The sequence below is a fragment of the Rhododendron vialii genome, chromosome 9a (assembly GCF_030253575.1).
Source record: "Rhododendron vialii isolate Sample 1 chromosome 9a, ASM3025357v1".
Taxonomy (NCBI): domain Eukaryota; kingdom Viridiplantae; phylum Streptophyta; class Magnoliopsida; order Ericales; family Ericaceae; genus Rhododendron; species Rhododendron vialii.
In genome coordinates, this window is record NC_080565.1 from 39,955,622 (window position 1) to 39,978,432 (window position 22,811).

The 22,811-nt window shown below is 38.4% G+C and overlaps 4 protein-coding genes across 9 annotated transcripts; 3 read left to right on the plus strand and 1 right to left on the minus strand.

Annotated features, from left to right (window-relative positions):
• The first annotated feature begins 1,917 nt into the window (after positions 1-1,917).
• Positions 1,918-3,505, plus strand: LOC131300481 (small heat shock protein, chloroplastic-like). Of its 2 annotated transcripts, XM_058326355.1 has the most exons (3): positions 1,918-2,483; positions 2,790-2,923; positions 2,975-3,502. In XM_058326355.1, exons 1-3 carry the CDS (start codon positions 2,063-2,065, stop codon positions 3,200-3,202), a joined length of 783 nt encoding a protein of 260 aa, XP_058182338.1. In that variant the 5' UTR covers positions 1,918-2,062; the 3' UTR covers positions 3,203-3,502. The 2 variants fall into 2 exon arrangements, with proteins under 2 accessions (XP_058182338.1, XP_058182337.1); XM_058326354.1 differs by having other exon boundaries at positions 2,790-3,505.
• A 436-nt stretch (positions 3,506-3,941) lies between these two features.
• On the minus strand, positions 3,942-9,168 carry LOC131300480 (polyadenylate-binding protein-interacting protein 11-like). Of its 4 annotated transcripts, none has more exons than XM_058326351.1 (11): positions 8,880-9,168; positions 8,306-8,806; positions 7,766-7,873; positions 7,595-7,639; positions 7,434-7,506; positions 7,209-7,321; positions 7,006-7,065; positions 6,851-6,898; positions 6,693-6,761; positions 4,408-4,469; positions 3,942-4,301 (listed from the first exon to the last, which is right to left on the minus strand). In XM_058326351.1, the coding sequence occupies exons 2-11, from the start codon at positions 8,756-8,758 to the stop codon at positions 4,244-4,246; spliced, it is 1,089 nt and encodes a 362-aa protein (XP_058182334.1). In that variant the 5' UTR covers positions 8,759-8,806; positions 8,880-9,168; the 3' UTR covers positions 3,942-4,243. The 4 variants fall into 4 exon arrangements, with proteins under 4 accessions (XP_058182334.1, XP_058182333.1, XP_058182335.1 ...); XM_058326350.1 differs by having other exon boundaries at positions 7,766-7,876; positions 8,880-9,164; XM_058326352.1 differs by having other exon boundaries at positions 7,766-7,876; positions 8,306-8,748; positions 8,880-9,117.
• A 3,866-nt stretch (positions 9,169-13,034) lies between these two features.
• On the plus strand, positions 13,035-18,779 carry LOC131300482 (serine/arginine-rich splicing factor SR34A). 2 transcript variants are annotated; one of them, XM_058326357.1, is made up of 15 exons: positions 13,035-13,187; positions 13,269-13,372; positions 14,662-14,944; positions 15,077-15,201; positions 15,785-15,850; positions 15,936-16,010; positions 16,082-16,217; positions 16,344-16,390; positions 16,502-16,559; positions 17,000-17,049; positions 17,201-17,257; positions 17,561-17,628; positions 17,708-17,779; positions 17,873-17,909; positions 18,415-18,779. In XM_058326357.1, exons 4-15 carry the CDS (start codon positions 15,115-15,117, stop codon positions 18,433-18,435), a joined length of 774 nt encoding a protein of 257 aa, XP_058182340.1. In that variant the 5' UTR covers positions 13,035-13,187; positions 13,269-13,372; positions 14,662-14,944; positions 15,077-15,114; the 3' UTR covers positions 18,436-18,779. The 2 variants fall into 2 exon arrangements, with proteins under 2 accessions (XP_058182340.1, XP_058182339.1); XM_058326356.1 differs by lacking the exon at positions 14,662-14,944.
• A 2,197-nt stretch (positions 18,780-20,976) lies between these two features.
• Positions 20,977-22,486, plus strand: LOC131300483 (large ribosomal subunit protein P1-like). The gene is made up of 4 exons (XM_058326358.1): positions 20,977-21,135; positions 21,222-21,329; positions 21,842-22,060; positions 22,185-22,486. Exons 2-4 carry the CDS (start codon positions 21,261-21,263, stop codon positions 22,236-22,238), a joined length of 342 nt encoding a protein of 113 aa, XP_058182341.1. The 5' UTR covers positions 20,977-21,135; positions 21,222-21,260; the 3' UTR covers positions 22,239-22,486.
• The last annotated feature ends 325 nt before the right edge of the window (positions 22,487-22,811 follow it).

The window sequence follows — 22,811 nt, forward strand, 5'->3', positions numbered from 1 at the left end:
GAGACCCGGAATGAGCCCAAACGCATTTTTCCTTGCGTGGTTCCCTGCAAATCTTCCTTGCGATTAGAATTTTCGAGTGGGCAACCAAGCGGAAGATCGGGTTTGGGCAACTCAAATGTCGGGGCCGGCACTGTTGAGGAGTGCTAGGGACAAAGAAAATTGGCAAAAAAAATACCCTTAAAGTGTACATGAACGACTCAGATGCACTGCACAATGAATCTGAGCATATACACTTTAAGGATATTTTCTTTGCCCATTTTCTTTGTACCTAGCATTTCTCGATTTGATTTGCTTGTGGGCTAAGGTAGAAATGGAGTAAGAGGGGATTGGGTTGTCCAACGTGTGGTTTTGGGTTGGACCGGTTGGGGACGGCCTGCTGCTCCTTCTGTTGGAGTAGTACTATGTGAAACAACTGGGCTATGGGCACAGACAAATTAAGTACAGATCATACACGTGCTTTTTACGCAGTAATGCTATCCACACAGATTTTGTGCACAGATTTTTTGTAGGGCCCACTACGGGTCCCACACAAATAATCCGAGCCGTTCATTAAATGTAAAACATTTTTTCAAGGGCCTCCACAAAAAATCAACTCAATCCGATACTCATAGATGCTTGATTCAATCATTTAACTTTTCATTCGAATCTCAGGATAATGAAAAGTTAAATGATTGAATCAAAGACTTATAGATATCGGATTGAGCTGATTTTTTGCGGGGGCCCTTGAAAAAACGTTTTACATTTAATGAACAGCTCGGATTATTTGTGTGGGACCCGTAGTGGGCCCCACAAAAAATCTGTGCACAAAATCTGTGTGGGTAGCATTACTGCTTTTTACGAGGCTCATTTCAGGTTCCGTAAGGACGATACGATTCGAATCGCTAATTGGTTCGTCCTGTAAATTTTAAAAAAATCTTTATTGATATTCGATTGAGTTAATTTTTCTCAAGAATGTATAAAAACTTATTTCAAAAAAAATAAGCGGTTCATATCAGCCGGCAGTTTCCCAGTCATTAAGCGAACAGGACCCCAGATGGGCCTTGCAAAAAAATTGTGTATTATCTGTGCTTTGTTTATCTGTTAAAGTAGACTTTTCGCGTGTGAAAAGGATGATCTCGCAATCAGAGAGTATTCGCTCCACTTTGATAATTGTTTGAGTTGAATTTGTTCACTCTTAGTTTTAGGAAAGTGAATAACACCATTATTTCAAAAGAGAGATTTATACCCTTCTATAAGAAATGTTATTTTGAGTTGGACTTGCATTCTCTTCAACAACAATGACTATGATAGTGAAATAATTCTCTACCCTCTTGTTTCCCGTATATATCCTCTAGAGAGTATAAATAAATCTCAGGGCAATTGATAGTTTATTTAACGATTTACGACAAAATTTGAAAATTAAGAAAGGTTCGTCTTAGTTGATTAGGACACCCATTAAGAAAAATTCTTAATTATTATTAGAGCTCAAATATATTGCGATAAAGAAGGCTCTAGAGCACCGCGCGGTGCTCCAAGCGCGATTAATAATTGTCCTGGAACTGGAAGATAAAAGATGATTAATCCGTTGTGTTTGGTTGAGAGTTTAGTTTAGTTTAGTTTTGGTAGTGGGTAGAGAGAGAAATAGAGTAATGATTGAAGATAGGGGTAATGATTGGAGAGAGATAGAGAGAGATGGGAAAGTAATAATTGAAAAAATAGGATAATGATTGAAAAAAAAATAGGGTAATGATTGAAAACAAAACTAAAACTAAAACTAAACCGCACATTATTTTTTTCATTTCCGGAATGAAGAAGAAATTATAAAAACTTGAAACGGTAAAATCCCATTGAGGGGGGACAGGTGTCGATAAGATGCATGCACACCTCCCCTGACATTTGACGTTTCTCTGTACACATATGTATATGGGTAATGGGCCTATATGTATATGGCTGTATCCGTCAAACTCAATACGACTACTACATACCTTTGTGCCTTTCCCCTAACGTCGGCAACCGCTCCAGAGCGCCGCCTGAAACTACAACCAAGTTGCTAACTCATTTAGATTGATTTTCTAAGAAAAAAATGTCTTCAAAAACTTTGGCAATCCGTTCTTCGCTTCTGGTGTCAAACAGAGCCGGGCCTTCCGCCAAGGCAGTTGGGCCAAACTCGGTCTCCTTTACGTATGGCTGCAACCCGAGAAGGGCCGTTAGGTTGCCCGTGGTGAGGGCTCAGGTGACTGGAGATGGCAAAGACGCGGCCAGGACTCAATCAACCGGAGAGAGAAAAGACACACAAAGAGCTCAGTCGAGTGGAGATAAAAAGGACGCGGCCAAGGGTCAGGCTACTCATGGAGAGAAAAAGGACACGGCGAGGGCAGCTCCGGCGACCGAAGAAAAGAGAGACACGGCAATCGACGTCCACGTCAGCAATCGAGGCAACCAACAACAAGGGCAGGCAGTGGAGGTGCGGCCACGGCGGCAGGCCCTTCATCTCTCTCCTTTTGGTGAGTCTACTTTTTCCCATTGAGGGGTGTTATATGAAAGGGGAGTTACACATGCCACCTCCGTTCTTGTATAATTTTTTTTTAAAAAAAATAGTGATTTAAAAAATAAACAATTTGGATAATAAAAGTAATCGTTTCTCAATTACTTTCATTTAAAAGACCCCAAGATACTTGAACCGGGCTTAATTTTATTTGGGTTCATCGCAATAAGGCAATGGATATAAACATAAGCACAAGATGGATGTCGTGGTTGTACTACTTCTTTCTCCCATTGTTACACACATGGAAGTTTCATTTTGATGGAAGGTTTACTGGACTCCCTCTCTCCAATGAGGACAATCCGCCAAATGTTCGCGTCAATAGATCAACTCTTTGACGATGCATTGACATTCCCTGCAGCAGAGTCACGTGCCCCGTGGGATGCCAAAGAAGATGAAAACGTAATCAAGATGCGTTTTGATGTTCCCGGACTCACCAAAGAAGATGTCAAGGTCTATGTAGAGGATGACGAGCTTGTTATTAAAGGAGAACACAAGGAAGAGAGAGCCCAAGACGAATCGTGGTCTGAAAGGAGCTATGGTGCCTTTTACACTCGGCTTCGCCTCCCGGATTACTGCGACAAGGATAAAATCAAAGGGGAATTGAAGAACGGGGTTCTCGTCATTTCTATTCCTAAGACCAAGGTAGAGCGCAAGGTGATAGACGTGGACATCCAGTGAAAATTGTATCATTCCGTTGTATTCATGTTGTTGCTTTTGGCTTTCTTTAGTAGGTGTTGTGGTATCTTATGCTTGGATTGCTGCTTCCTTTGTCGCAATGTGGAAAATGATGTACTATATAGTTGTATATATGCACAATAAACGTAATTCCTTGTTGTAAACGGAAGCATTTTGTACCAAACCCGTTCGTCAAGGATTTTATTCCTGCTTCAAATCGGACCCAGTTGGCGTCCGATGGAATTAATCACAGGGATTAGTCGAGTAAACATGCAATTTTCAATGTGAGAGGATTATAATATGCAAGGGAAACTGGCATGGAGCTAATATGGAAGTTTCAGATTTCATCCAAATTTAGTTACGAATTAGTGGAGGCAACAAAACATACTATATGCTGGCTAGGGTCAAAACACACCTAATGGCCTTTCAGTAGACAACACAATTAGTAATGACTTCTTTCGAACAGACTCGCGTCACCACCGTGTTTCCAGCAAAAATCATTGGCCAAAATTTGGGAACCTGGGGTAGATTCGACTGACAGGACTTTTCTTAAACCCACAACATATATTTATCCCATGTCCAGGTGCAAAGCAAATTCATCACCCATATCTTCTAGTATTGCATATTGGTAATGCAAACGAAGAGAGCTATTACCAAGCATTTTGCTGCCAAGGAAATCTAGGTCTAATAAAGCAAGAATCATAATAAATAAAACATCACGAGTTAAATGAGGCATGGAAACTTGAAAAATGAGGTTCTTCAAAGAACTTCACGAGTTAAAAACATCGGACAGATTACAGAAATTCACATAATTTGCAACATAAGTTAAGTCAACTTACCCTCAGAATTCCGTCGAACTTTAACACGCCAATAGACAAGGCACGATAGAACCCTCTATAGGTGAGAGATACCGTCGAACAAGGCACGCCAAAGACCCAATGAACATAACTCAAACGACACAAGATTGGACCTTGCGTCTCTGCGTATCTATATATATGTATAAGTAGATGTACTAATCAGCAGATCAGATTAGAAGAAATAAACTCAGTGCATCGGTGAGCGAGGAGCACGGGGCCGAACAGGTGTCTTTGATGGGCTTACCCTACAGTCATGCAAAACAAAGAGTAGTTAATACTCCTAGAAGTTAAGACACCAAGCAGTGAAGTGAAGGGGGAAAAGGGACAACAAGATAGTTAAAGCAAACAGACCTTATTGGCAGTGATCCCAAAACCACACCACTACAGTTCAGAGCAGCAATTGCACTCTCAGCCTGCAAGAAAATAGGTTTCGCATAAGAAAGCATCTATAAGCTGAGGCTGGACATGATGAACAAAATATTACTGGCGTAATACATGTGACCTAACAACCTATTTCATTCAGTCAGTGACATGTTCACAAATTTAGTCAATCTTTTTAATTACGGTGCATCAACTTATTTTAAGGCCTTAAGGGACAAAGAATGCCCAACCAAAAGTAAAATCTAAGACTTTCTGGTTCTGTCATGCGCATGGAGTCCACCAACTACACAGTCTACACCACACCTAAGGGCAATGGAAGCTTTGGATGCCATTGTTGCATCCTCAAATGGCCTATTTTGTATACCCGCAGGTTCCTTACAGTCAACAGAACAACAAACAGCACTTGGGGACTCAAATTGTACCTCACCCCTGCCCTACAAAGCAGCAATTACAGTCCAAACATCTCTAAAAACCACTTATCGCTGAAAGAAACATAGGACCTGTCCTATGTCTATGATTCGAGAGAAAATATAAGCTCCCAACAAAGCTCAATATTCATCCACATTGGTTGTCCTTTTTCCCTATACCAACTAGAAAAATTGACACAGCAAAGAGGAGGAATATGAAATCAACCAGCAAAGAAATAGTAGCAGAAAGACAGAAAACCTTCAACGTCATCTCTCTCTATGACGAGAATGCGCTTCCAGTGGTGAAAATTTTTATTTAAACCAGAGAAATCTGCTTGCCCATAGCTCCATGGCATCAGCAGCACACTGGAAGTTCAGGGGACTTTAAGGACCATGAAAGACTCCAAAATCTTGTCTAGTGAGAGTCACAAAAGCACAATATCACCGTTGCCCACTCCTGAGTCCGGACTAAACCTATCTACACTAAGGAGAAAAAAGCTCTCCACTTTTCCCGTGCCTAATTTTAAAACATGTCGATACACTTAACTTAGCTATCTTCGATAAAAAAGTGACTCCGACTATTTTAATCCGACTTTCAAACTTGATGCAACCAACTTCCAGCGACTATCTTTCCCTCAGCCTTTACCTTCATCCTTTAATGTCTGGCCCACAATGCTTTCATATAAAGGGAATATCTGAATTCCACACCTCAAAGTTGTTTACCTGTTCATGAGACCTCCTCCTTAGATCCCCACACATCCCAAAAGCTTGAGATGCTAGAAATGACCCCAAAGCGTATATCAAGCTATCCAACACCCTCCCTCACATGCGACCCATTTTGTTAGACACCCACAGAGATTTAGAATGCAAATGCATATAAAAATACAAAAAAACAACAGAAAGTTGTCAGGGACTAAGCAAAGAAACACAATTTAGAAGAGAGTAACAGACAACAACCAGCACCACCAGCGCCCAAACATATCACCCCTTCCATCTACCCACAATCAACGAAAAATGTAGAAGGATGTTCCAGAGTTATTATGGGCTATACCAACCTACATTCCTCCATATATTCTCGAGAAGATTTTCCAAACTAGGATTTGACAAGAATCAGTAATCATAAGGGAGACTCGATGGTCTAACTACAATTTTGACCAGAAGTAACCAGAGAGCAAAACATGACTTCTGTTTCAGAACCCCAAATGGGTGAGTTTAGGCCTCCAAAGTCAAGGTTGATATGTCTAAAAAGGAACCTGATTCCATAACCACCCCACGTTTTGCCAGAAAAAACAAAACAGAAACTGAATTGCAAAGACAATTAAACTGGCCGCATCGGTGTAAGCATAACTCCTCAATTTCATTGGAGAGAGATGAAGATGTGTAGCCTATGCAAACAGCCCTTTTCCTTTCTCCATGTGTTTCACACGTTTTGCCTCCGTCAGGTAGTACCATTTGATTATATCCACCACCAAGTACAACAGAAAAGATAACCTTACATTGTTTCCAGTGAATGTTATATAACTGTTCTAATAAACTGACTCTCTACATAAATAAATAAATTCTCCAGTCATGTGACTTGAATTCTACTCAACCTTCACAATTTATCTCCAAATGGAATTAGAAACATATAAAACATGCAGGGTACACATTGTAAACCTTGTGATTATATGTGAATCAACAAAATTCATAGTGTAAAAAGAGTAGCAAGAAGCTAATATAATTAATAGGAATGAATGTATGTCATTCATTCCAAAACAGACAAAAGGGATAAAGACTAATTCATTTAGCTCATAAATACATCAAGCAGCAAACAGGTGAAAAAAACTTGTGAATTGTGATGATACTTACCATTACAAACTCAACAAAAGCAATACGAGTTGAATGATGATAGTCTCCAAGCAACCTCAAGCGCTGAACCTATGGCACAAATAGATGTTTGACAACAAAGGGTTAGGAATTCAGGAAGGAGGAGCAATTTCAGACTTGTCACAGAAGCAGAAACAAACCTCTCCACAGATGGATTCAAAAAAGAGTTTGACATCTGCTTGAGTAACCTGTATCCGGTACAATTAGGGATCAATAATAGCTTCTTTGCTCAATGCTCATTAAACGCAAACTGCATACCAAAATTACCAAAGGAGTATCTAAATACCAAAACTACCTTCTTATCAATGTTTGTGCAATAGATTGTCCTTGCACACATCTCTCGTTCATCTTCAGACTAGAGAACACCATGCCAATCAGTACAAGTAAAAGGCAAAAAAAATTGTCTTAACATCGCTTTCAATTACAAAATTTCTAAGTCCAACTTCCAGCATGAACTTGCACTCTAGAAGTAAGTGAACTGGTGGAAGAACAACTCACCCGTGGCAAAAACGTTGGATTGACTGGTGCAATTGCAGTCTTTGAAGGCAGCACCCGGACTGGGTAATATCCAAGCATAGTCCCCGCCAGACTCAAAGCATTCCTTGCACCTTCTGCATTAATTTAAAGCGCAACACCACCCAAATGCATTAAACATATGTCAAGTAGAGAAATAATGGCATAAATGCAAGTATGTAAACGACAAAATAAAAGTCATCAACGTACCCTCATCAGTAAACTCAATAAAAGCAAAACGGAGAACAGAATTAGGATCACCACATACGCGACAGTCAACCACCTTCAACATTGAGTGACAATACTTAGAAATGCAATCTTCCATTTGCACCGAAGGGGTATCAATGTGATCAACTAAAAAAGGCAGTTACCTGCCCACAATGGACAAAGAGTGCTGCAAGTTGTTCTTCGGTAACCTAAATCAAATGTGAGGAAGGAAAACAAGGACTTACACATCATTTGATGTTTTCAACATAAAAATGCTAAATGTCCAAAAGCAAGAAAATCAAAATTACGATCCAAGAACCAGCGCAACTCCATACCTGATGATCGATGTCAGATACATACACAGTCCTTCTAATTACCTCCTCCTGCTGTGCCAGACTGGTACGGCTATTCATCCTCTTCTTCCCATTACTATAATTACCCTTCTTCTAGGCATAAAATTTCAGGATAACAAACCATCAGCAAATTATGAAAACATGGGACTAATATGAATCAAAAACACCAAAATTAAGCAATTCATTCCCCATTCATTTAGTTGGAAAGGAAAAATGATTTTGCGGCCGTTATATGGTCCCCTTGTAAGTTCCCCAAATCAAACACATTCCATCTTTGCCAAACAACAGTCAGCTAAGAGAAATGTAGATGGTATTTTAGGGTGTTGCTACATATCACCACATTTAATTATGTTTTCTTTGACTATACTTGATTCTCTACCCACCTAAACTCTTCCAAGCATATATGATAGAACTAACCACAATCATGTGACATAAGACGATGCTAACAATTCAGTGACACGACTTCTCTTTTATTTTCAAGTTCAAAAATTGAAACAAAAAAGCAGGATTAGTTATGCATACCCGTCTAGCAATATTTCCGTTGGCAATGCCAGGATTATTTTGTATCACAAAACTGTCAAAACCGTTAGTATAACCAAAGTGGCCGGGAGACAGCGGCACTAGTCTGTGGCTCGCAAGTGACGGCGGAACAAATTCTTCAGCCATAGGGTTCAACTTGGACAACATTTCCTCCAAATCCCTCATCTCGCGCTCCTCATCAACTCCATTTCTGACCATCTGATGATTATCCTGTACCACGTATCCGCCGTTATGATTAACAGTCCCGTTAGCCTGAGCAGTGGTCGTCATCGGCGGCTGCTGGTGAACGATCACGTGGAAACTCTGATCGTTTGACCTCGAAATAGGGTTGCCGTTGCTGTGATTTGACTTGGATTGATCAGCGTCAGTCGGCGCGTGTGAGTCAGTCCGATTTGACGGGACGCCGTTGATCCCAGCATTCTCAACTACAGCCATGGTCGGACCGAAAAAAAAGAAGATAATTTTCCGCCCCCGATTCTAGTCCTGTAGATATTTTCGGATCGATCAAACAGAAAAATTACCCGATGGACGAGAAACTAAAAATACAAAAACTTACCAGATTAGTCTTTATCCATAGATCAAAGACGAAAATAACATAGCTCGAGGATCACAGGAAAACCAGAAGAGAGAATAGTTGTTTTCTCTACTCTCCTTATTTTAGTGATTCAGCTGATACAGAAATATAGAATATATACATAGAGAGAGAAAATGATGAGGTTTTCTAGAGAGAGAGAGAGAGAGAGAGAGAAATTGTGCTTGGGATCGTCCGTTTTCGCCACACACCTTTTTGGACCCTCCTCACAGCGTCCCAAACTGATGAACAGTAAAAGACTCGTCAACGGACCATCGCATCTTCTTTTTTTCCCCCCTTAAACAAAAAAACAAACCTACGGCGTCTTTGACAAAATTTACTATAGGAGTATTTTGTTTCTAAACACAATTAAATTTTTGGAGATAATTCTTTGGGTGAGAATAGAGCCAAGCAAATTGTGCTAAGTGATTTTTATTTATTTGTTATTGTCTTTTTAAAATATATCTTTTTCTCGATGGAAGAATACAGGAAAAAAAAATACAAGTATGTGGATCGAAGCAGTACGACATTTAGGCGATTATAAAGATATTAAATCTGTAAAAGCTATATTTTTCAATTTTTTACGTCTTCAATGAACTTTGGAAGACTGTGGGTCATAATTATTTTTAAAGAATTTTGTTCGTCAACACAATGACTAATTCAAGAAAATATGAAGCAAAATATTCAAAAAAAATTAAAAGAAAACTAAAGAAAGTGGCGATAATATCGTATAATTTTGTCCAAAGACACCTTTATGCTAAAAATAAAGGCTGAGTTCATTTATGGACCTAAATTAAAGAGCAAATAAAGAAAAGTAAATTTTAGCACTTCACTAGTAACTTTTGATATTCTATTTTGAGTTTGTCCAAAATATGATTATAAAAATCACTTTCCTACATTATCTACATTATCTCCACTTTAAATATTATGTCAATTAAATATAAAATTTGCTAGTCTTCATTTTATTGAAGTTCATGACATCACAAAAAAAATTTACTTCCCCTTGTGTACTCTTTATCCGTCGTCCAATTTAGTTGTCCAAGTTAAAAGTTTGTGTGAGATATTGAACATAGACATAAAGGAGTTACATATACTAATATTTACTCTATAATGCATGGTGAGGATATGATACATATAGTACAAACTAACAAATGAAACAGAAAAAATTACCTGTCTTGTGTTTTCGAGTTTAGGTAGGGGAAAAAAAATAGAGAAAAGGTGGACAAATTTTAAGGGAAATAGTTATATTTCCGTGTTTGGTCTTGCAAAAAAAGTAGAGGAAATAAAAGTAACAAAGGCAACTCTATTTCTTTTGTTTGTTCTTTTTAAATCAGCAATCAATTAAGGAGGACTTTTTTTTTGTCTTCTCGTACTCTCTCTCATTTTTTACCTTGTCATCTTGCACAATGAAACTCCAAGAAAATAAATTTTTCAATCTGTTTTTTTTATAAAAAGCATTTCAATATTTACAAATGCTTTTAAAACTACAACTTTTTTTTTGTCGTCTTTAAAAACTACGATGTTATGGGTAGCTGTATTCACTGAACAATAAATTTTGAAATGCATTGATAACAAATATAGTGCAAAAACTAGTATTTTCCTATTGTTTATGCACAAATTTACCTTTGAAGTTGTGAATGGACTATAGCGCAAAAGATACTTCCTTGATCTTCTCAATTGGGTTGTCTTGGATTTAAACCCTATTAAAAGCGAAGTAGTGTTGAAGTGGTGGTTTAAACTCTACCCTCGCTCCTATTTTATTTGTTCCTAGACTAGATAGGATAGGAGTATAAAGTAGTGTGAGTAATTTGCATAGAGAGCAAACCACGAGGGGGGGAAACTGAAATTAAACCTGAAAAGGTCAAAAAGGGGCACCCTTGCGTATTGCTTACCGATTGCGTACGTGGCAAACGATGAATGGGGTGGTCCCATGTAAGTACCTCAACAACATTTTAAAATTACTTTTACTTCCTGTGTGAGTTTTTCCGCGAGCGTGGTGGAAATAACTTGCCACGTGTACGAGCATCTGTGTCCGTTTGTGGTGACAGTCCCAGTCCCTCCGGTTCCGTCTTGAGAAGGGCATCGTTATCCGCTGTATCGCTGATGTCCCACGTTTTTCCCAACCTCCACGAGAAAAAGGACAGTTTGTCAATTATTGACCAGCCTTGTCCACGGTGTCGTTTTGGGTGTAATTATTAGTAGGTGGTTCTGAGCAATACTTTAGGCCTTGTTTTCACTATCATTTTCTCTACAACGTATTCCCTTTATATCTAAGCTAAGTTGTTTCTGTTAAAATATAACGTTCAATTCATTTTCCGAATTTCTTTAAAAATGGATTTTCATGTTTGGATCGTAATTAGAGTGCTACTTCTTGTTGTTGCATAACCAAATTTCTAGAAGCATCATCATTTACGGAGCTATATAATATTTAAAAGAACTGTATCATTTATTGGATTAATCCTTTTTGGTCTAATCACACAATTTTACGAGCTTGGCATTCGCACTCAAACAAGCTCTACCTACATTCTCTAGAAGAGTTTGTTTGATGAGATTGACGGTCGCTCAATGCACTAGACAGCGCACTCCACGGGGAGCACTATAGCACCCCCTATCCACATCTGCATAGGTAGAGGAATTATTTTCCATGACAGAGTTTTGTTTTTAATTTAAATCATTGAAAATCTTTTTTGACAACTGCAATGCCACACTATACAGAATTCCACGCGGGGTGTTCTACAACACCTAGGATCCCTACCTACACGGGAAAAAAAAAATGAAGAAGAAAAAACTCCACATAGTTTTGTAAACTATTTCACAAATTCCCAATTTTACACATTTTCTATGAGTTGGGCACAAATTGTTTCGGCTTGCAAATACTACTTCAGCTCAAATTGTAGTCTAAAGTAATATTTACAGGCCACTCGAGCTCGACTCAAAGTTAGCTTTACAAATACTACTTCAGCTCAAAATTGTAGTCTAAAGTAATATTTAGAAGCCACTCGAGCTCGACTCAAAATTAGCTTTACAAAGTGTTTAAAGACGTATTTTCCAATGAATTAGTTTCAAAGATAAGCTTAAAAGGACGAATACTTAGATTGACTTGACTTGCTTATAATTAGTGTAGTTATCAAATTTCAAGCCTTTTAAATTAGGCTTTCGTGAGCATCTCTATTATAGTCCCTTTAATTCAAAATCTAAGCAATTTTGGCAATTACCATCATTGTTTTTTTTACTGTAAAAATAACACAAACTTTTATGTACAGTCCACTCTAATTAATTCGCTACCAATACTCCAGAGTATTCTTGTAATCAAATCAAGTTCGATATTATTATTTTTATTTGTTCATAGGCTAGTCATTATATTCACAACTTAAGATGAATTCTTTAACAAGCGTTTATAAGTTAGAGTCGTTAGACTCTCTCTTTGAAAAATAAAATAAAATAAAATAAAAAGTAGTTGAATAGAAAAAAGAAACGTATCCAATTAAAAAAAGAAAAAAACCTAACTACTACTAGGTGTTATTGTAGACAGGAGGCTGAATTTCATTTTTGTTCCCTTAATTATTAATCTCTTCCTATTTTGCCCCTAATTTGTCGATTAAACCTATCAAGTTCTTAAACTTTTCAAATTGATAACCACTCATTCTAGCTTTGGATTCTCAGTATATTTATTTAACGACAAATTACAATAACTGTTATGCTATTAGGGTCGACGTTGAGGCTCATTATCATCATTCGGTATGGTAATTGATGATTTATTTGTGCCACAAACTGTAATGTGCATATATATCATGCATATATGAACATGACGTCTAGAAAATATACTTCACCATTTTCCTCTTTATAATATACCGATAACAAAAGGAACATTGTCCCTCTAACAAATACGGTTTTTCTTGATCAATAATTGGTAATTTACCCTAAATTTACTTGACATATTAAGGACAAATTTGACAAAAATAATAGATTTTGACACTTCACTTTATGATAACTACACTTCAATATTCTGACACTCCACTTTTTGATTACTACACTTCAATGCCTATGTGTTAAAATTATTAGAGTGCGATTATAAAAAAAATAACCGCACACAAAAGTTGATTAGTTGAAGGGAAATTTATTACTAGCATCGATTGAATACAAAAACGCAGGCTGAGAATAGGCCACCACCGCAGCCCAACCCCATAAATAAAAAGGGCAAACGCAGCTCGCCCCCGTAATTTGGGTTTCACTGCAAGTATCAAAAGAAGGCGACAGATTTCCAGATCCAGTCAAATTCTAATCACTCCCAAGGTAAACCCTCGCCGAACCCTAGTTTCCTCCGTTCCTTCCAACCATTCGCGTCACGCATCACATTTTTCATGATTTGTGCAGAAAGTGGGAAAGAGGAAGAAACCCTAGCTGGACGATTCGGCGGCAGAAGTCCAAGGGAAGGCGAATTTGTCCGTGGTTTCAGCCGTCCAGCTCTCGTAGATCTGGTATGTTTTTCATACGTGGTCTCTTAGGATATTGGTTTTGTTCTGTATCTTAATCGATGTCTTTCACCCACTTTTTCTGTCTGGGCCTTTCCTGTTTAGGGTTGTATACTTGCTTTGTCTGGAACAAAGTCCGGTCTTTAATCGGATCATCAGGAACAAAGTCCGGTCTTTAACCGACTCTGTACTGTTTTATATCGACTTCCTTTGTCTCTACCTATACATGCGTGCGTGTGTATAACGGCGCAGATTTTACGTATCTGGAAGATAAAGGGGAATATTGAGGGAGTGCTTTAATTCGAGCTTCCCGTTAGAAAATTTTGGGTGGAGTTGGACTGGGGACTGGAGGAAGACAGCCAGAGATGGTTGCGTAAATGAGCACATTGAAATCAGTTCTTGTGTGTTTGCAGCGAGGGGAAATATCAGTTACATTAACATTTACAGTTCGTTTGCATTCTTGAAAGACAACCACTACTTGTGCTGATAAAAGATATGTTGATTCAAATTCACATGTCTCCAAGCCCTTTTTTGCATTTATAGACAGTAGCTGGTGGGAAAATTTGGTTGTGGGTTGGTTTTTATGAACATGTCACACTGCCTATAGGCTGGTGTTTTTGTTTGCTCAGCCCTATAGGCTGGTGGTTACCATTATTCACATCAGCACGGCGCTCTTTCTTTTGACTTGTTGCTCATAATCATGAGTTCATGACTGGCTAATGGTACATGTATTTGATTATAATTTGTATTCCAAAGATGGTTACTTGAAGATGCTAAAGTTTGTTTTATTTAAGCTGAGCATTCCATTAGTTATGTATCAACATTTCAACTTATATTGCAATGAATGAAGATGTGGTTTTGAATGAGATCACGTGGTTTGAAAAGGCTTGCAATTATAATTTCTGTTCCTGTTTTGCGGGAATCAAGTAACCAGAACAAATTCTATTCCTTAGTTTTCCATCATGGTCTGAATGGTAAATTGTTGTGAGTTGGCTTATTTACTTGCATTGTCATGTTCATTCCAGAGGCCATGGACGACCAGGTGTTCTAAGTGCAAACTATTGCATGGGGATCAGCAGTAAAGTGATTATGATTTTATTGCCCATTAAATTACCTGATCATGTACTCATTGTGCCTTTACTTCTAGTAACTAAAGGATTGGAATCCTGAGGGATCTATTGCTTTTTTTCTGCGTCATTTTTCTTCATGCAATGAACGAAATCTGACCAAGGTAAATCTATAAATGTGTGGCAATCTTTCCATGTCTCATGACACTGATGCTTTCTTTATGATAGATGCCAACCGCTTGGACAAATATGAGCTTTGGAATCATACATAGGGATGTAAATTGGGAATGGGAAAGAATCAGGGAGGAGTTGAGGGTATTTGTATATAATTGGAGGTTCTTGCTCACTCTCGGAAGATCTTTTCATGAGGAAAAAAATAAGAGAGGATGAGGACACATATTTTATTTCAAATAAATAATAGCTGTGGAGCATTTTGGAGCTTATGAGCTATGGAGCTTGTGGAGCACCGCTCACCGCAAGGATTGCTCTCTTGGATTGCTTCATAGTGATGGTTTTACTTTATTTCTGTCATTATTATGTAGTTGAGTACCTGGGTATTGAGAAAGAATACCACGATACTGTGATACTTCTGAAAAGTTTGATAGATTTGGCTCCGGTTACAAGATTTACTTCCTGTGTGCAGCGGAACTTGTTCTCTGAGTAATCTATCCAGCTTTGAAAATGAGTGGTCGCTTTTCACGAATGATTTACGTTGGTAACCTGCCCGCAGATATTAGGGAATGGGAAGTTGAAGATCTATTCTACAAGGTTTGATTTAATTATCTTTCCCATGTATTTACTTTTGAAGTATTGTTATTTCGCTGAGAAGTAGTGTTATTTCTGTCATTATATTGTTACTTTTGAAGTATTGTTATTTTGCTGAGAAGTCCAAATGCCCTCTTTATGTGTGGCGGTGGCTGCTGGGGGGTGGGTGGGTGGGGGGGATTGTTGTTGAAGGGCGAGTGACGACCTATTGATCATAAACTCAGATTTCCATTAACCTTCTCTTCCCCCCAATTAACTTTGGAATTGAACCTCAAAATGTTGCGGTCCTTAACATAGTCCTCGAATGCAAGACAATATTTTGGAATTGGTATTTGTTGCTGTCTTGCTGAGGGTTCAAGGATATGCAGTGTAATGATGATAGTTGGCTTTGGAGGCAATGGATAATTCATGGTAAAATAATGTTGAGAAAAGGGAAACGTAGGAACATTGAAGTGGGAGAATTAGTAGGATTGATGACACTAGATTTCATTATTGCAGGGTTGTATGAATCATTCTTCTCAGAAGTCAATGTTTTGACATATATCGGCATACTTAACATATGTACTTCTTGTTTTTGGTATGGCAGTATGGCCGTATATTGGATATTGAATTGAAGATACCTCCAAGGCCTCCTTGTTATTGTTTTGTGGAGGTATTTCTCGTTTGATTGAGGGTTTTTTCTTGGATATCTGAGCACATTCAGTGATTTTGAAATATTAACCTTTTTAACTTGGTAGTTTGAGAATTCTCGGGATGCGGAAGATGCAATCAGAGGAAGAGATGGTTATAACTTTGATGGTTGCCGTTTAAGGGTAATAATTCATTTCTTCACAGGCAATCTACATCTTATTTTTGTGTGGTTTCTTAGACAACTGTAATGCAGGTTGAGCTTGCACATGGTGGTAGGGGGCCTTCATCTTCAAGTGATCGTCGCTCTGGCTACAGTGGCAGTGGTGGCGGCGGTGGCGGCAGCGGTAGTGCAGGGCGCTATGGCATTTCACGTCATTCTGAATTCCGAGGTGCAACTAAGGCATATTGTACTTATCATATGCATGAATGCTCTTTGTTTCACCATCTTTGCAACTGATTGTAGGCTGTCTAATCATCCGAAACAATTTTGACTGCACCTTTATTTCTTTGTGCAGTTATTGTTCGTGGGCTTCCATCGTCTGCTTCATGGCAAGACTTGAAGGTCAATATGGTTATTACATATTTACATCTGAAAAATAATTTGAAAAGTTCCTGCATTCCTTCTTTTATTTAGGCTGCTACAATGTAAACCTTGGTTGGTTGATCATATCAGGATCATATGCGAAAAGCTGGTGATGTATGCTTCGCTGAAGTTTCTCGTGACAGTGACGGTATGCCTTGTATCCTATGTCCCCTCTATCTATACCTTATTGTATCGATCTTATATTGTTAAAATCCCAATGAGAGCGTTCTGTTTTGGATTTATATTCTAAGGAAAACTAAGTCCTTTTTGTCTCCGTTTGTTCGATTTAGAGAACTCTCAAGGCTCACATATTTATATATCATAATATATCTATGTTTTGGAAACATAAAAGCTGTTATGTTGATTTGTCGTCAATACTTGGCACTTGGCATTTGTGGTTATGTATTGAATTTGAGATGTCATTGACTCAGTACTATATCTAGTAGGATTGCATCTGATTATGTTAATTGGTTTCTTGTGCTTGGTCAGTGGTGTAATTCTATGTTACCTTTCTGTTGCCAAGATTACCATTTCTTCAAATATTTTGTTCCAATTTCATTCTACAAAACTGTCCCTTGTTTTCTTCAGGAACCTTTGGTCTGGTTGATTATACAAATTACGAGGACATGAAATATGCTGTAAGTTGCTGAGGGGAAAAACTTATTTTCTGCTGTGATTTTGTTATTTTCTTTGTTTACTTCTTGTCTCCTCCAAGCTATTTAAAGTTTACTGGGAAAATAAGAATGGTTTCCTGGAGTTAGTATCTGATGTGTTTCTTGTGTTATTCAGATTAGGAAGCTTGATGACACTGAATTTAAAAATCCTTGGACAAGATCTTACATTCGGGTATTTTCAGTTCCCTGTTGTTTTATGTTTGAGTAGAAACATTTTGGCTCTGAGGCTGGGCGGCTCGGGCTTTGTTGGTCAAAAAACTGTTCCTCCAAGGGGTTATGGATTATCCTCTCAAGGACGGTAGCAAAGAAGTCCAAAGCCGATCGAAAAGAAAAAGCAGTCCAGAAGCTTTTTCAATAAATATCTGGGCTAGGCGCCTGGGTCATAACACCAGCTTATGCATGAATTCAATGATGTTGAGAGATTGGCTCAGAAGTAAAGTTTATAAGATCGTGCTGTCGATTGTTTGTACATTAGGTGACGAAGTATGAGGACAGTCCATCAAGGAGCCGAAGCAGAAGCAGAAGCCCAAGGAGGAATAGGAGGTATTAGTTATGTTGATTATTTGCTTGGTTCATGTACAGGATTTTCTGTTATCTGATATATTTGCTGATAAAATTACAGCAAATCACTGGAACGTTCTGTATCCAGATCAGGATCAAAGTCTAGATCCCCATCTCCTGTGAAAGCATCAAGGTATTGTCACTTGGTAGTGCTATTCATCTATAAGGTTTTTTTTTCTGAGTGCCGTTTCTAACCTCCATTTGTTTTTGTAACCAAAAATTGTAGGCCAAGATCAAGGTCGAAGTCAGGATCTCCTCTCCAGGTAAGATGACAGTTTTCTAGGGGTTTAAGAAAACGCGTCTCCTCTGTACTTTAAGGGCTTACAGGTACTCTAGTATTTGTTTGCCTCACGGACTACACAAAACATGCAGGTTAACCATGTTACCAGTATAAAAAGCAATATGAACCAGAGTTGCCCATGATTTCCTACCTCAAATGCATTCAGGCTTTAATTTGATCTGATATGGGCAAGGGAAAGGAATAGGTTAATGAAATGTTAAAATTAGAGGATTTAACATTTGTTAGATTCTTTAACTTTTCCATTACCGTTTTTGTTCTCACCCAAATCCTTGATCGGGATGTAACTTAAAGGAAAGAGACATTTAGTATAACTTGCTTGTCTTTCTGAAGTATTAGTTTTTGGATTTAACTGTTATCATTGGTACGCCGCTGTTCATTTAAGTAATAAAATTATCATTATCATATCCTTTGGATTATGTTCGAATGGAATCTCATGGATTATCTTCCAAAACTGTATCTTGTTTCAGGCACGGTCGGGTAGTGTCTGATTCCTATACAACCAACCTGAGTGGAGCGGTTTTGTAGCTGGCTTTGTTGAAGGGACAGTTCGAGAGCATGTGTTTTATGGCATTTGAGTCGGACTAGTTGGTTGATAATTTCATTAAAACACCAATCCTAAGAACTTGGTATGGGATGATGTTTAAGCAGGGAATGTCTTTCAACTAAATGTGAGATTGCTGTTTTGTATTCTTATTACATTGGAGCTAAAAGCACTGTATGCATTTGGGTTGAACTTGTTGCATTTGTTCATGTAAGACTCTGGATGCGTGAATTTCTCAGTTTTAATTCTTGAGGTGGTTTTCTGTGTACTACAGAATTTGATGTGTTTCAACCGTGTGGACTCCAAGGCCCCATAGTTAAATTCAGGATTAGAAGTGATTTCTTTGCCCAAGATTCTTTGGGCTCGGGTATCAATTGTGCTGTTGTGCTTTGTTGAGGTGATTGTGATCTTCTAGAGAATCCGTACATCCCTTATTAGTGTGTGGATAACTCTCTCTCAGAGCACAGTTTTCGGCTCAAAAATTATGTAGGCTTTCTTCCTTGAGTTCAAGCACTTTGTCATTCCACCAAGCATGGTTTTCTCTTGGTCCTGTTGGGTTTGGCGAGCAAATGGCTCCAGGTTCAAGTCTCCGTTCGCCAAATAGATAAATCTAGAATGCTACATACACTCCTATCAACCACAACTTTCTCACACGTGTAGGGCTCATCCCACACATAATGCAATATCAATTAATACAATTATCGTTCCTGTTCATGCATGGAACAAAACAAAACATTGTTTTTCTTAGATGGTGAATACCACAAAATTAAACTGACTTCAATATTTTTTAGTTGTCCCGTGCACACAAGCATTGTGCCCACTCGATGTACTGGACAACGAATAAAGGCATTAAAGTTTTGTCGCTTTGTGCATCGAACAACCACAATGCTAGCGTTTGGTGTATAGAAAAATGGGAAAAAAAAGGTGAAACTTAATTTTTTTTCAATTGTACCGTTTATTGAATGGGGACAACGCTACTCAATACCCTACAAAATGTGATTGAGCCCCAAAAGCCTCCAACCCTTCAATCCTAAATTCCTATATTGTAATTTTCAAAACATAAAAAAAGAAGAAGCATGTACATGTCCCAACTCCCACGTACATACTGCATACTCTCAACTCTCATGCCACATGTTCACTTCCCCTTCGTGACTTCCATACTCCCATGGATGGCACAAATTGTCCACTTAAAAGCAAAAAAGGAAACGAAATGTGCACTGCTACTAGATGTTTTAGCTCATGGTTAAAATTTGTTAGCCTCTTGCTTCCACCGCACCAAAATTTATTAGTCTTCATTTTATAATTACCTACTGACAATAACAAAACTTTAAATTTTTTATCAGTTGAATTGTTCACATTCCGTCTCATAATGTTGCTTATGCTATTTTCACTCATCTATTATGATTTCCCTCATTGTAAAGTAATTGTGTTTAATGTTCACATGCTACCATTATATTTTTTTTTCTAACAAAACAGTGGAGAACTTCATGAAAGTATTGCTGTAATTTGACTTTGGCATTGTTACCAACTAGCGTTCAACCCGTTCTATGCACGGGCAAAACCAACCCGTTCTAGCGTTGTGCTCGTTTGATGCACGTGACAATTAATAAAAGTAGGTTCGAATGGGCACAACGCTAGAACGGGTTAGTTTTGCCCGTGCATAGAACGGGTTGAACGCTAGTTGGTAACAATGCCAAAGTCAAATTACAACAATACTTTCATGAAGTTCTCCACTGTTTTGTTAGAAGTCTTGGAGAAAATTAAGTAGGCAATTTGTGTTAAGTGGCTCTATTTGACAATATTGGTGTCACATAGAAAACACGCACTTCCGTAGGGTAGAATGTCAAAAAGTGCATCAAGAAACGGACATTCTAGTTGATAGAACTATAATAGAGCTTCAAACTTTCAATGGTATCACCCTTAGATTACATAATCCTTCAAAATAATCTTTCAAAGTGACATTCATTCATGCTCTCAATTCTCTTTTTACACTACCTCCAAAAAAAACTTCTCTTTTTACACACTCCCTCTCAATCCTTGCACTTGCGAATTTTAATGGTTTGAGAGATTTTTGAAAGACTATTTTACATTCGCGCTCCCCCACCCGTTAGCGCATTATTTGACTAAGGTATCACCATGTGACCACTAACCTTGAGGGTATTCTAATCTAATTACTCCTCTTTCAACAAAATGAACAATGTTTTTTATTTCGAGTTCCCAACAGAAAAAATGATTTGTCGACATGCACAACCATATTATGTTCAGGAAAAAAAAAACCATGCACAGCCATAGCTATTCAGAGCAATGATGGAAGTTAGTTCTCTCTCTCGTAAAATTTTTGTTGTTGTTTTCCCTAAGTGGTTTCTACATATATCTCGATGTTTTGTTTTTTTTTTTTATAATTATCACAACAAAAAAGTGTTTTTGCTCTTGGCTTGATAGGGCCTGGGCTTACATAGACCAGGTCACGCAATTGTGGGCTCATAAAATGGAAAAGCCCATGATACTGTACCCCATCATCGAACGTGCCCTAGTCATTGATCCGCAAGTATCCGCCATATTTATCTGACAACCTTCCCTACCATCCAGTTTCCGACGCCCTAATCTCGCAACAGCAGCGGCAACAAGCAACTCTGCACAATTTTAGGTACGGTTTATGCCGCCATTCTCTCTAGATTCTCTCTCCTCTCTGGTTTCTAACTCATAGATACCATCGTTTTTCCATGTCTGTAGATTCGTAAGTCGTCTACGATTTTCTCCACTCCGCTAAGGATGTCTGTCAGCGAGATTGCTTGCACCTATGCTACCTTGATTCTTCACGATGACGGCATCCCGATCACAGTTAACTTCCTATCCTCTACTCTATTGTTTTCTTTCCATCTATATCTCGGCACATGAGATCGTCTTGAAACATCACTCTTCTATACATTCCGAATAGTAGTTTTCTAAGAGGAGTCCTGCTACGTACGCACCATTTCGAACAAACTTCTCAAACACATCACCCAAGAAGGCTTTAAGAATTTACTTGGACAATCCCTTCGTATTGGAAGTCTCGATATGTGAAGCATTCAAGAACGAAATCGAGTTGATTGGATATCAAGAAGTTTATTAATTGTTAGTATTTAATGCTCCATTTTTTTCTCAAGGGAACTGTAAACTTTTCAAATTGCTACCAATGCCCGATCAACTTGACATTTTTGCACAAATAACTTTATATATCAGGACTTGCAATAATAACGGTTCGGATTGTCAGAATAGGTTGTGGAACTCACTCTAGTCGGGGGTTGGGATTGTCAATGTTAACTGTTTGGATTGTCAAAACGTATGTCTTTATCACTTAATGTTGATGGCAGGCGGATAAGATAGCCAAACTTGTGAAGGCAGCGAATGTGGATGTAGAATCATACTGGCCGAGCCTCTTTACAAAGCTTGTTGAGAAGAGGAACATTGAAGACCTAATCCTGAATGTTGGATCTGGCGGGGGTGGTGGTGCTGCTGTCACCCTTGCTGCTCCCTCTGCTGGGGGAGCTGCAGCTGCCGCCCCAGCTGCAGCTGCTGTTGAAGAGAAGAAGGTATAGTTCATAGTTCTGTTAACCAAGTTTTTTATGTCTCTGGCACGTGTTTTGACTTGACTTCTTTTTTGTATCATTAATGGTGTGATTTAGTGAATGATTCGTGTTTTTAATGTTTTGGCAGGAAGAACCAAAGGAAGAAAGTGATGATGACATGGGCTTCTCCTTGTTTGATTAGACTCTGTGCTGTATGTCGTGGTTTCCTTCTACTTAATCTTAGACCCATCTGAGCGTTTACCAGTTGAGATTTTTGTATTCTCTGTTGGCTATAGTAGTAGATGGTTTCCTTGCCGCTGTTGTAGACGTGGTGGAAGGAACTTCATTTCAAGAATTATCGTTTTTGTTAATGTAGGTTTATTTCTACAATGACGCAGTGTTAACAACAAGTAATCGTGGGAAATTTTGTTGATCATACTTTTTTGGGCATGTTTTGTGTATGGATTTTGCTTTTTATGCTTTATAGACGCACTTTGTTTACTTCGTCTTACTAGCTGTTTGTGAACCTCTGAATTATCTTTGTTTCTCCAGGGTAATTTTGCCCCCTATTCTGTTTCAGCTACAGATAATGGCTTCAATGATTTTGCATTTTGTGTCCCTTTGGAGGACAAGCAGTAAGACTACCTAGTCTTAGGGTTGGTCGGTTGAGGTTCAATTTGTGACCCTTTTGAGATGTGCACAAGACGTGGCCACTAGTGTAGCCATATTGGTTCCCCTGCATTTATCTCTAGTATTCTCTGCACAATATTCGACA

Coding starts and splice junctions, on each gene's coding strand:
- LOC131300483 (XM_058326358.1), top strand. CDS start 21,261: ATGTCTGTCAGCGAGATTGCTTGCACCTATGCTACCTTGATTCTTCAC. Junction 21,330..21,841: donor ATGACGGCATCCCGATCACA/GTTAACTTCCTA, acceptor TGTTGATGGCAG/GCGGATAAGATAGCCAAACT. Junction 22,061..22,184: donor CTGCTGTTGAAGAGAAGAAG/GTATAGTTCATA, acceptor ATGTTTTGGCAG/GAAGAACCAAAGGAAGAAAG.
- LOC131300480 (XM_058326350.1), bottom strand. CDS start 8,758: ATGGCTGTAGTTGAGAATGCTGGGATCAACGGCGTCCCGTCAAATCGG. Junction 7,322..7,433: donor TATTGAGTTTACTGATGAGG/GTACGTTGATGA, acceptor AAATTAATGCAG/AAGGTGCAAGGAATGCTTTG. Junction 4,302..4,407: donor TTGGGATCACTGCCAATAAG/GTCTGTTTGCTT, acceptor GCATGACTGTAG/GGTAAGCCCATCAAAGACAC.
- LOC131300481 (XM_058326354.1), top strand. CDS start 2,063: ATGTCTTCAAAAACTTTGGCAATCCGTTCTTCGCTTCTGGTGTCAAAC. Junction 2,484..2,789: donor CCTTCATCTCTCTCCTTTTG/GTGAGTCTACTT, acceptor TTTTGATGGAAG/GTTTACTGGACTCCCTCTCT.
- LOC131300482 (XM_058326357.1), top strand. CDS start 15,115: ATGAGTGGTCGCTTTTCACGAATGATTTACGTTGGTAACCTGCCCGCA. Junction 15,202..15,784: donor TTGAAGATCTATTCTACAAG/GTTTGATTTAAT, acceptor TTGGTATGGCAG/TATGGCCGTATATTGGATAT. Junction 16,560..16,999: donor AGTTTCTCGTGACAGTGACG/GTATGCCTTGTA, acceptor TGTTTTCTTCAG/GAACCTTTGGTCTGGTTGAT.